The sequence below is a fragment of the Martes martes genome (genome assembly GCF_963455335.1).
Source record: "Martes martes genome assembly, chromosome: 6".
Taxonomy (NCBI): Eukaryota; Metazoa; Chordata; class Mammalia; order Carnivora; family Mustelidae; genus Martes; species Martes martes.
Window position 1 is genome coordinate 7,273,388 of NC_137893.1, and position 13,173 is coordinate 7,286,560.

General features: G+C 47.6%; 1 protein-coding gene across 5 annotated transcripts in view; it reads right to left on the reverse strand.

The window, feature by feature from the left end:
- Nucleotides 1–13,173, reverse strand: part of MAP3K4 (mitogen-activated protein kinase kinase kinase 4) — a 113,414-nt gene that overhangs the window by 32,151 nt on the left and 68,090 nt on the right. For all 5 annotated transcript variants that reach the window (XM_080805530.1, XM_080805531.1, XM_080805528.1 and 2 more), the window contains exons 4-7: nucleotides 12,648–12,890; nucleotides 10,064–10,210; nucleotides 4,207–4,364; nucleotides 700–816 (exon numbers count right to left, since the gene is read on the reverse strand). In XM_080805530.1, coding sequence (XP_080661656.1) covers nucleotides 700–816; nucleotides 4,207–4,364; nucleotides 10,064–10,210; nucleotides 12,648–12,890 — 665 coding nt within the window. The remainder of the gene's footprint in view (nucleotides 1–699; nucleotides 817–4,206; nucleotides 4,365–10,063; nucleotides 10,211–12,647; nucleotides 12,891–13,173) is intronic.

The following is a 13,173-nucleotide window of genomic DNA, read 5'->3' on the forward strand; positions in this document are numbered from 1 at the left end:
GACATCTCAGGTGTTCTGAAACCCAAAATGTGTTTCTCATCAAATTTTGGATGACGAGAGCAAACATTTCAGCTCTAGAGAAGTCAGCTCCCCCTGAGCGTTTCCTAAGGTTGAATCATACAATACAGCTCGTAATTGGTCACAGAAAAGCTGTATGGCTGACAACCCCAAAGAAACAGCAACTGAACCTGATCCAACCTGAATACTATCTCATGACACTGGAGGAAATGCAACAGATGTGTAAGGCATGGTTTCATGTACTCAAGCTTAAAGTCCAACAGAAGGAAGAAGCCATGCATAAAAACAGAAACGTGCCAAGTGCCCATTAAATGTATTAGTGGACTGCTACAAAGGTGGGGGGAGACAGAAACATAATTATTGAATTAGAGACATTCTAGGACACAGGGATGAATTCGCTCTAAACATTTTTAGTCAACTTACACTGTCTCTCCCTTTCTCTAAAGTCACTATTTTCATTAGGCTAACTAAATTCTAAGTTCATCTTCCAAGAAAATTTCAAGGAAAATCCTAAGCAAGCCCATGAAAAGATAAAACAGTAATCAATAGAAATCCTTAGGTCTCCTATGGAAACGCCTCAGGTCCAACATGGTTGGGTTTGAATGGGGCCCGTTCTAGACTCATCACCACAAGCAGAACTCCATGAAGTAAGGGATGGGAAGGGAAGGAGCGGGGCCGCACCTGATTTCATCAGAGGCATTGCTGTCGTCCGCGCTGGTCCAGAACTCCGCGCAGCTCTCCTGCAAGCCGACCTCTAAAAAACTTCCTGTCGACTTGAGCAGCATTCCCGCGATGTCACTAGGAAACAAGGACACGAAAGTAAACCAGGGAAGAAAACCTGTCCTCGCTCATTCTAATTCTTGAAAAAGACACTGAGAGGGTCACCTACTGTTTAAACAGTTTGACAATCAACAACAGTAAGAATTTTCCTCTACATAAAATCGTGATGCATGTGAAAAAGAGGAGCTCTCCCACTTATGGGCAAGTATCTACATTTGTTCTATTTCTATGGTTTTATCATAAACCTTAAAACCTTAAATTATAGGGGAGCCTGGGTGGCTCAGTGGGTTAAAGCCTCTGCCTTCGGCTCAGGTCATGATCTCAGGGTCCTGGGATCAAGCCCTGCATCGGGCTCTCTGCTCAGCGGGGAGCCTGCTTCCCCCTCCTCTCTCTGCCTGCCTCTCTGCCTACTTGTGATCTCTGTCTGTCAAATAAATAAATAAAATTAAAAAAAAAACACCTTAAATTATATTCAGAGCAGCTATATAATTATTATACAAGTGTAATTCTCATCTTAAACGTCCAAAATGGTATAAAATAGTCTCAAATATAGATCTAAGGCAAGCTGTTTTTAAAAGCTTAATAAACTAAAGGATAGCACAAGAAAACAAAGTGAATTTCTTAAATGCACCTGTTTTTACAAATTTCCCTCACAATTAGCTTTCCATCGTCCATCAGCGTGAAATGTTCCCTACTGCCGATGCTTCTTGTCGAGTACACAATCTAAATGCTAGGGTTAAGATGTGAGCCTGAGTGTATAAAACAAAACTAAATCAGTAGAGTAAAGATTCACCAGCAGCTTACTGACCTCTTCACTCAAGGAAAGGAATTCCTGGCTAGTAGAAAGACACTGAAACAGGGTCAGAGGACTCATCAGAGGAGACCGAACCCAGGAGCAGGCCTGGCTGCACCGGGCCCGCAGGCAATGCAGAACGGAAACCGGACATCAGCAGTGGGAAGAGGAGCTCGGTCAGGAAGGGAATGGAGGAGAGGAAGGAAAGTCCAGGAAGAAGAATGAATATGAACAAAAGGCATGAAGCTGTGTTAAGCAAGAGACCTGGCTGTAAAAAGAAATTGCACGATGTGAAAGGAGCAGAGAGGTGGTAGAGTAAGACCAAGAAAGTCCACTGGGGCCACACGGGCAAGGCCTCGTGTGTCACGCTAACTCGACCTTTATTTGGTGGGCAAAGAGGCCGGGCTTTAAAAGTAACCCGGTGGGAAAGTGACCGATCACAAGCCCACTGTCAAGAACGACAGTATACAGGGATATCCATGACGGGTTTACCCCACAAACACTGAGCATCGGTTATGTACTAAGCAGCAGGGAGCAGAACAGATAAAAATCCCTCCAGTGAACAGAGGATAAAACAAGAAATACAAAAGAGAAAGATATAGTTCAGATACTGCCAAGTGCTACGGAGAGAAATAAACCAGGGCAGAGAACTCAGAAGTGCTGGTGAGAAGGAACTGCCATGTTAAACACGGGGAAGATGACATTAAGACAAAGGCCCAAAGGGAGTACAAAATGGGTCATTAAAGGAAGTGGGGGAAGAGCAGTCCACGCAGAGGGAGCACCAAGTGCAAAGGACCCGAGGCAGGAGCATGCCCCGCCTGGGAACACGATCCAGAAGCCACGGCGGCTGTACAGCAGCCCAGGAGAGCCAGGGAGGGGGGGACGACAGCGGCCCAGAGACACGGCCGCGTCTGGCACTCCCCGTCTCACTGAGGAAGCAGGGAAGCCAGGGAGTCTTTGGAACAGGGGAAAATGGTCTGAGGTGCGTGTGAGCCAGCCCCCTGGCTGTGGTGTTGAGAGCAGACCAAAGGGACGAAGAGCTGAGCACAGAGACTCCTGGAGAGCGCCTGCGGGCACGTGAGAAGGAACAGCGTGGCAAGAGTGGCAACGGGAAGTGGTGCGGAGGGGTCAGATTCTGGAGCTTTCCTGAAGGATCAGCGGTGGCGTGTGAGACAAAGAGAGCAGTCAGGATGGCTGGGAGACTGTCGGAGCCTGGGCGAAACCGCACGTAAAGGAGATGGGCGCCGGGGTGACACCGCAGGCTGGGCCGAGCGAGGACGACCGTGCCCGGGAGCAGACCCTCACGGGGGCCTGGAAAGCTTGTGAGCTGCTCGGAGCAAGGCTGGTGCAGGCCAAGGCCAGAGCCCCCACCGCACAGAAAGAAACAAGGAGACTCACAGGAGGCAATGGGGAGGCAGGGAAATCCCATCGCTTGAATCTGTAGCGCAAATAAACAGTGACCTTTAAAACAATCTCTTCTGCAGGCGGCCCAGCCTGGGGACAGAAAGTGCACACAGAAGAAACGGCAGGCTGAGCCAGACAACAGGCGGCTGAGAGAAGGTGAGATGCTGCAATGGACAGGGAAGGCGCCTCCTCAGAAGACTGACTCTGGGATGCAACATGGACAGGAAAGGCAGATGCCCGGGGAGTCAGGGCCTGAGGGGCTGGAGAGCTCTGGAAAACAGCAAGCTCGCGGCTCCCTGGAAATACAGACGGAGAGGATGTGAGGAGGATGTGAACCGAACAGATGGGAGGGCAGAAGGGGGAGCCAAGGTCCTGAGCAGGGCACAGAGATGGCGGAGTCAAGGACACTGCGCCTCCGCAGCGGGAAGAGAGCCGGGCGAGCCGAGGCCACGGAGGACACACAGCAAGGAGGGGAAACTACTCCAGGCTGGGTGCCAGGGACGCACGGAAAGGAGACAGCAGCACTACAACGGCGGACGAGGCGGCACACACCGACAACGGCCGAGTCTAGAGCCGAGGGGGCCGGCAGCGGGGGGGGGGGGGGGGGGGGGCCGGCAAGGGCCACTGAGGTGCACCCCACCATCAGCCGTCCACTCCTGGACAAGAGACGTTCCGTTTCCAAACACACACCTGCAACCACACCCCCTCCCTCAGGGTTTTCCTCTGCTTACATGTCTAACCCGTGCCTCATAAGGAGATTCTGTGTTTACTAGAACATCCTAGAACAGTCTCGGGAAATGCATACCTTGGGTTCCCCGTGTCCCCACCGAGACTGATGCATGCAGGTCTACAGTCCTGTGCTACTCTTCAGAGGCCTAAGAGGGTTTACGCTAAGGCAGGGCTCCACAACTTCAGAACTGACATTTTGGGTGGAATATGCTTGGTCTGGGGGGCTCCCCCATGCACTGCACGATGTTTAGCCGTGTCTGCGGCCTCTCATCAGTCCGACCTTCCATCACCACAGTCAAAATTGTTTCCGGACGTTGCCAAATGTCCTCATGGGGCAACTCGCCCCCAGCTGAGCATCCCCACTCGAAGGACCCCAAAACCCAGGGAAGAGGCGCACACACACACAGGACGGGTTGTCACGTGCACATAATTGAACAGGCAAACAGGCCAGCAGGCGCACGCAGGAGCACAAGGGTTCCTACCAGAAAAGCTTTCCAGCCTGTGCTTCTCCTCCCCGGATGTAATGGGTTATTTCTTTGGTGAAATTCCATTCTTCTTCTAACAGGTTTTTTAGACTATGGGATGCTTGAGGTAACTGCTGCAGCATTTGGATCCAGCTTCTCATGTAATCAAAATACACCTTAAAATACAAAAACATAAAGGAGATACTTGAGAATGGAACTCAGCAGCTCCGACTTTCACCTCTGTTAACCTGGAAGCTACAGATCAGAAGAGCCGGGTGAGGAGGTCGCCGAGCACGGAGCACAGAGAGAAGAGACGGCAGAACTGCCGTCTAAATGGGGATGTCTCTTAAACTGCACAATGCAACTGCCCGGCAACTCAGCACATTATTTCCAATCTCTACAGATCACCAACAAAATAAAATGTTCACAATCTACACAGAAGTGAAAAAAAAAGAATCAAAATAATAGCACCCCAAAACATTCATTATTAATATATTGTGAACATTATTCCTTTAAGAGGTTGGGATTGTTACTTGTTTAACTCCTTATTTTAACGTTAGACAGTATCTTCTGTGTTGAGAGGGAATGAACACACTTTTCCCCACCATCCCGTCCTGACGCCCAGATTTCTACGACAGTGTTTTTTCAAGATTTATGACATATAAATTATGATTTCTAATCAAAATACCCAGTTCCTAACAGCCTTCCCGTTCCTAACTCCTTATTTTGATGTATCCGCTGCATACTGGGGTTTCTCTCCATCAGCTTTTCTCGAGGCAGGGTCACAGCTGCTAGATTACAAATCCTCACTGCCACTGGATTCTTCTACCGAAAGGACAACTTGCTGAGCATGCAGTACCTTAGCCACACACTCCCTGTCCCGGGACACTGAACGTATCACTCTTCCACCACCGTCGAACGCTGCGTGTTGTTCAAACGGCGAGCCCTGATGCCGGCCTCATCTCCTGCTGCCCCCGCTCCCCTCCCACCCGGAGCTGCCTTGCTTCTCCTCTGCCCGGAGGCTCCCAGGGCTCTGTATTTAGTCTCAGACCTCAGCTATCTCACCAGGCTACCTCTCAGAGTTTGCTGGAATGAATGCTTTCTGAAATCCAGTACTAAGTTTCAGTAGGCAAACTTCAGGTCTTTATTTTAAGAAAACGGTCTTCTGGGCCTCCAGCAGCCACTGCACGGTGGGAATCCGCAGCCTGGGGTCCTTTATGAACACTTCAGAATGCCGGTGTCCGCACACGTGGAACCTACAATTTATGGGTCTACCACCATCTTCACCAAATAAAATAAATCTCTTAAATATGAGACCAGGACGCTCCTCTGGCTTCTCGGGAGTGCTGCTTCCTATCCCTGGCCTCCCTGAAATCTGGCTGTCTCCTGAAGACAGCCCTCGTCTCGTACAGCCCTGCCACGGGGCGCCCGTATGACCACGGACTTCACGGGCTGCTAGCAGCTGGCATCGTCCTGTGCACCGCGGTGCCTTTCGAACCACTGCTCTTACGGTCTTATTTAAAACCAAAACAAAAGAAATAACTGCCCCTCTAAGATTTACGTCACCAGATACACCACTGAATCCTTTCTGCATACTGTCACCTACTGACTTCCAGCTGTCCGTCCTCCGTCATCACATCCGACATCTCACATCATCTTCTCTCCGTCCCAGGCTCAGCCACCACACTGTCCTTCACCCCAGACCTGTCATTACAGAATCACCTCTAGGCCTCAAATCATCAATCCAAACACGCTGACTCTAAAACCTCCTCTCCTTGGGGCGTCTGGGTGGCTCAGCGGGTTAAAGCCTCTGCTCTCGGCTCAGGTCAGGATCCCAGGGTCCTGGGATGGAGCCTCGCATTGGGCTCTCTGCTCAGCAGGGAGCCTGCTTCCTCCCTCTCTCTCTGCCTGCCTCTGTGCCTACTTGTGATCACTGTCCGTCAAATAAATAAATAAAATCTTAAAAAATAAAAAATAAAAAATAAAAATAATAAAACCTCCTGTCCTCCTCCCAGGTTTCTGTCCAACTATCACCTCTGCGACTGTTCTCTTAAATTTAAGCCTTACCTGAACTCCAGGCCGCAGGTTTCTCTTCTCTCTCCAGGTTACTACCCCCTGCTCTACCCGCTTCCTCCTTATTCAGCTTAGAACCCACACGGTCACCCTTCCCATGCCCCTGCTGCTGCCACCCCCCACGCTGCCACCTCGCCCATTCTTTTCAGCTCACCTGCCTGCCAAACCCCCAAAGCACGATGAGCCTGACGAGCCCATGCCCCACGCCCACACTCAGGAAGCTGAGGACATGAGTGTCACGGGCCAGGGACGAGCCACTGCTCTACCTGTCACAATCCCAACCACAGGGTGTACGTTTCTGGTAACATTTACGTGCCCCCTTCCACCCACTCTCCTCCTTCCTATAAGGACAGTTTGAAACTCCACCATTTTTCTCGAAGAGCCGGTGCCCACCCTCACCCATCTCACCCCTCCTAGCGAAGGAAAAAGGCACGAGATAGAAACTTCTCATCTTCTCAATACCAAAAACGCACAGCCACATGTGACATGCCGTCCTCTCCTTCCTAGCAGTGGCCAAGCGAAGCTTCCTCCCGATCTCGACACCTGTGTTTGGAGACCCACCTCCTCACGGCGTCCGAGGAACCTCGCACTAGAGATTTCCCTCTTCTTTGATATGCCCATAATTCTGTTCATTTCTTTCCCTTAACAAAATCAGTCCCAAAGGCTTTCACATGGTCTCTGGTAACATCAATTTAAAAACTCTCCCTGGACCCGCAGCCTTCACTACGAACCCCACTTCAAGAGCCAGGCCTCAGCAGGAACCCCAGCTGCGTGTGTCCCGGCCCTCCCTCCTGCGACTTCCGCAACTGCCACATCTTATCCATCAGTGTCACATTTTCATTCCTCTTCGGCTCTTTTAACGTGGCTTCCTTCGATCGCTCACATGTTCCTACATCTCTATCGTGTTTACTGTCTTGGTTCTTTTGAAGGCCAGGCCCAGAGAAATGAGCTAAGACAGCGGACAGCTTCAATATGGCTTGTTGCCTCAAGCGAACGCTCACCAAGGTACGTCCCCAGACCTGCACACAGTCAGGGTGATGATGTAACACAAAGTAAATCCCCCGAAGTCACAGAGATTCCGCATGGCGACCTGCTGACCTCCGCTTCCCCTCACCCTGGGAAGCTCACACTCCTCCTAAGCCAGCAGGACATGCTCTGGCGGCTCTGGGAAGTGTCTCCACTTCTGCTCCCCTGTCTTGCAGATCTGCCCCTGACAAGTCCTCCATGGGGACTCCTCCTGCTTCTCTCCTGACCATTCACACCCCAGATATCCCAGCTCTAATGAATCCCTGGCTGGGCTATGAGATATTTAGAGCTTGGGCCCACCCTCATTTTAGCCCAAATTTCAAGGCAAATAATTTTAAGAGTTTTCTGGAGGTAAGGAGAGGAGAGCAGTGTAGTTAATTTCCTCCTTTACTAAACATGGAATTTCATTCTTTACTCTTCATTCTTTTTGCTGTTTTTTTTTGGTAAGGCTCCAGAGAAGGGTGTTGTGGTACACATAATGTAACTGATCATTCAAAGGCCATTCTCTCCCTCCCTCCTAACGAAAACACCAATTTTGTTTGGGTTCCCCCAGTTTTCAAAATATGCACCTGCCACTAGCCACTGAGCATACTTTGAGACACAATTTTAAAGTCACTGGTAATTTCTAGCTCTTCATCTGTGAAATTAGTTAGATTAAACAAAGGCAGATCTTGCCCCACATGGCTCATTGGCAGCAAAACCAAGACTAAATCCTAAGCACTTGAGGCTCTAAGGAGTTACTTCCTTCCCCTACACTTCAGATGGCCCCCAGGTTCACCACGGACACTGAAGCTGAAGGACCTGGAGGGCACAGTTCACCTGCACAGTTCACCTGCCCCATTCCTTTCCCTCCTGCCCCAGTGACCGCATGCAAAAGGGTGCTGTGGGTGCCTTTGTAAAACCACCAAAGACAGTTCAGAAAGCAAAGCATTTTTTGGCTTTTTCAACTCCTACTTTAACCATCCACTGTGAGAGAAAGAGAGAGAGAAAATAATTTGCTTTTGCTTTTACCATGACTTTTCAATGACAAAAGACTTTTCTGACCTAAGAAATAAATAGTATTTCAAAATGTAGCCACATTTTACACACTCTGGTCTTTTACAGATGCTCCCTCAAACAGGAAATAATTTCAAACTCAAAACTATTTCTTGTGATATGCCAGATATTGTAAATCCCCTTCGTACCCTCGTTCTTCTTTTTATCCTTCCACGATAGAGGCTGGAAAGCTAAGTATCTGCATCCCTAGCCTCCACGACAGTCAAGAGGCAGGCAATAGGTTTGGCCAACACGACACAGGGGAACTATGAGCGGTGGCTCCTGAGAGAGCGTCACTGCTCTGGACTGAGCTGGCGAGGATACTTTCTTCCTTCTGCTCTTTTCTTTCCTCTAGCCTAGAAGTAGGGGTGGTATCTGGGTGTGCTGGAGCCATCCCAAGGCAGGATAAGTGAGACATAACACAAAACAGGTCTTTAAAACATTCCACCTGGGTGGTTCAGTGGGTTAAAGCCTCTGCCTTCGGCTCAGGTCATGATCCCAGGGTCCTGGGATCAAGCCCCGCATCGGGCTCTCTGCTCAACAGGGAGTCTGCTTCCTCCTCTCTCTCTCTCTCTCTCTGCCTGCCTCTCTGCCAACTTGTGATCTCTGTTTTTCAGATAAATAAATAAAATTTAAAACAAAAAAAACATTCCAAACACAATACGCCCTTAACCACTGTCATTTTTACATTGTGTCATTGACCCACCACATGGCAGAATCATCTCTCATGCCGCCAGCCTGTCGTTACGTACTACCACTCTGCGGGGCAGCGGCACTCTGGGCCACGTCGAGCCCTGGCTTACGAAGCTTCCCGGCTAGCTGGGGAAGCTGGGAGCAGAGCAGCAGATCACCGAGCGCCAAGAGCACAGGCCCGATTACAGCTGCCGTGAGAGTGCGGGGAGGGAAAATGCACATTAAAGGCTGAAGGTGCCAGATAAAGCTTTCTAGAGAAAAGTAAAACTTGCAAGTAAGTCTTAAGCGGGTAGATAAGGAAACGGGACATGTCTACCAGGAGGGACTAATAGGAGCGAAAGGACAGAGGTTAGAAAGCACCAGGAAGTACAACACCTGTGGTGTGAGAAGCCTGGGGAACTCCTCTTGGGAAGAAATCAGAGTAAGCCTGCGACCGCCAAATTCCAGTATTTACAATTCCCCAGATGTGCGTGGTTCCTCCGCTAAGTCTTGACTCAGCTGAGAGCTCCCAGATGTCCCCAGGCCAGCTGGGAGGACCCGTCTCCAAGTCGTCCCTGCACCTCAGCAGGATTCCACCCTGGCACCTAGCATTCAGGGTGCAAGTACCCCCCATGCCCTGGTGCCAGCAGACGACAAGCCTCTTACTGTCCACTCCGGCCTCCCCAGCCCTAGCGCGGGCAGCGACACAGAAATGGCTGATGCCATTTGTGATACAACAATCAATTTGCTGATGTCCTGTTGTCATACAACAGGACCGGACTATGATTCCATTTTGGGCCATTCTGCTGTAAGATGAAGACTCTTAACGATAAACAGTGAACTAAGGTAAACTTCATCAAAAATTCTAATGCAAAAACCACTGAGGATTTGTTAAAATGTGGATTTAGGTGAAACAAACTTAATCCAATACTACATGACAAGGTCAGGTTGGAGACTGCCCCCCCCCCGCCCCCGTGTTCACTCTCACGTGCTCGCGCTCTGCTCTCTCTCTCACACACACATTCACACGTCCCTGCATCCCTGCTCCCCACACCCCCGGGGGTCTCACCATCAGCATTTTATGCAGGTCCTCCTCGAAGGCGTCCATGTTGCAGTCCGTCCCCTCCAGGTGGTCGAGCACCTCGTGCAGCATGAACTGGTAGTACTGCTTCATCAGCAGGCCGCCCTTGAGCACCTCTTTACACTCCCTCACCAGCTGCGGGGCACAAAGTCGGTCACTGCACGAGCCCTCAGCGCATCCCCCTCAGCCTCGCAACCTCGGAAAGCCCTAACACGCTTTCCAATTCCTTATCAGTTCTGTTTATGTAACTATCTTAGTTGTCTTGATCAAGAACTGAATACTGAAAAGAAAAGTAGTTAATATAGCATGAATACACAGAGAAGCTATCATACGGGCAAACACCGATTTGTGAAAACATATGCCCCCACTAATACATCTGTGTAGAAAATAAAGCACAGAAAAAGATCTATTTTTGTACTAGTTTGCATTCTATAAGACAAGGGTAGGAGAGAAAAATCCCCAAACGAAACTGATGATTTTTGTCTGAAAACATAATAGAGATTCAAATATACATACGTGCCACAGAGCACGACAATCTTTGTAATAATTCAGCATAGCAACTTCTGTGATTTGTGACCTTTACCATCAAAAGCCTCTAATCACCATCAAACCTAGGATCGATTGCTGAAATGAGATGGAAGCCAAGGGAAAACAAATCTAAACAAAGAGCTGAGTGCCAGCATGGCAGGCCCAGCAGGAAATGCTGGAAAGGAATGGGAGGCTGACATGGGATGACTGCCCTTAAAGTCTTTTCATCATAATAGTTATCATGTATTATCATAATATTATTTAAAATGATGGGGATAAATAAATTATGATGAACCTATGTAACAGAGCACTCCTGCAGACATTAAAATCTTATTTTTTAAAAATATTTAAGGGCAAAAATTCATATATATGTATTTTTTTCTTTGACTTCTGTAGAAAAAACAGTTGGAGAAAAATATACCAAAATAGTTACAGTGGTTATCTCTGAGTGGCAGCATAATAGGATAATTTTCATTTTTGTCTATATCATTTTCTGTTCTTTTCAAATATTCTAAAATAAATATGGATCATTTTTATAAACATAATTTCCCCCCTTAAAAGGTTCTAAAAATAATTACCCACATAAGAGATCCACGGCTAGAGTTAAATTTATTAAAAGCTGTTCTGTTCAGATGTAAATTTCTCCGTTAAAGATGTCACTTAGGGGCGCCTGGGTGGCTCAGTGGGTTAAAGCCTCTGCCTTAGGCTCAGGTCCTGATCTCAGGGTCCTGGGATCAAGCCCCACATCAGGCTCTCTGCTCAGCAGGGAGCCTGCTTCCTCCTCTCTCTCTGCCTGCTTCTCTGCCTACTTGTAATCTCTCTCTCTCTGTCAAATAAATAAATAAACTCTTTAAAAAAAAAAAAGATGTCACTTAGGTGACATTCGCTTATAACCGAATCTATGAATGATTTTAGCCAAAATTTGTTTTATTTTGATCCTAGTAAAGCTACGTTCATCTAAGTATTATTTTTATTTTTTAAAATATTTTAACATAAAGTGCTGTTTCATCCTCACAATAGCCCCATCAGCAAAAGGTAAACTCTGCCTTGTCTTACCAGGTTACATTCCTCAAGTATTCATTTTGTGAGGAAGGGAAGTATTTTACCCAAACTTCCTAAGTTACCACTGCAGTCAGGTGGACAAGTGAGAAGCATGGCCAGCGGGGACGGCAGGACAATAGCCAGAAGCAAGGTGCTGAGCAGCAGAGCGAGTGAGGAAGTGGTGCGCTCGCGCTCTGGTCGGTGCTGGACGGAAACTTGAAGCGAGGACAATGAGGTCCGCAAGTCACTGCCTCCCAGCTAAACCAACAAATTCAAGTGCTATTCTGTGCCTATCATATGGCCTGTGCTTGTCCCCAGATGCCATCGGTCATCACCGATGAGCTCCTAGCCCTTCCATCATGAGAGGACGGACATGCACAATCGACAAAAACATACCTTTTTCTTTCCTTTTTTTTTTGCCGAAATCTGACATGTTTATTCTGCATAGTGGATATGGTAATATCATAAAAAAAACATTCTGCAGCATTCACTGGGCTAGTTACAACAGCTTCCAGCCACTCCTGTTACCTCTGGAGTATCAAACTCCCTAGAGAATCCCATCCAAAATGAATGAAAACAAGAAAGCAGCAGCTGTCATTACTATTTAAACCATGCAACTGTCTAAGCAAGCAAAAAGTCCAAACATCTCCCCATTGCATACTCTAAAGACATTTATCTGTTTCCACACAGCTTAAATAGAACAAAAAATAAATAAACTTAAGGAACTTAAACTACTTCTAACAGGTGACTTTTAAGTTTCCAGCCTCCAAAGACTGATGTTTACAGACTATGTCATTTCATCACCGTACTTTTAAATCCTTTTGGAATAAGGAAGTGATGGCAGAAAGGTTGAAGCACAATCTTATCTCTGAGGACTCCACACAAAGAACATTTTCATTATTTGCAACAATTAAAAAAAAATCCTCAATCCAAAATAAAAACTACAAGCCTACAGAATAGCACAGTAATCACTAAATATTTTTAAGGAGTGCTTGAAACAGACCTGCTTAATACTCAAGAGAGATGGTTCCCCAGCTGGTCTCTGTTCTAGTCTTAACTTCAGACACTCGTGTATCACATTCAGAAGGACTCGACAGAGCACCAGGAAGGCAGGCTCAAAGGAAGGTAAGTCCATGGACTTCAGCTCATCCCACGACACAGTGCTGCACTTCTGCTCCGAGGAAGGTGGCTTCCTGGATAACTGCACATAATCGGAACCCCACATGGGGTGTGGAAATTCGGAAAACTAGAACAAAAATTCAACAAAGGTTAAGAGAGCATACAAAACCACGTCCTAAGGCTGCGGTTATCAAGTATTATTCTCTAGCTTGCGGACGATCTATAAAATCACAATTTTGCAGGAAAATATTCTTTAGAATAATTCAACATTTTCAACACAGACCCAAGAAGTTCTAAAAGTAATAGGAAATCATAACAAGGACACCAAATTATCATATTTTTCTCAAAAAATCATAGCAGAAAAAGAATCAAGTTCATCATTTGCATCAAACATTTTATCATCACACTTA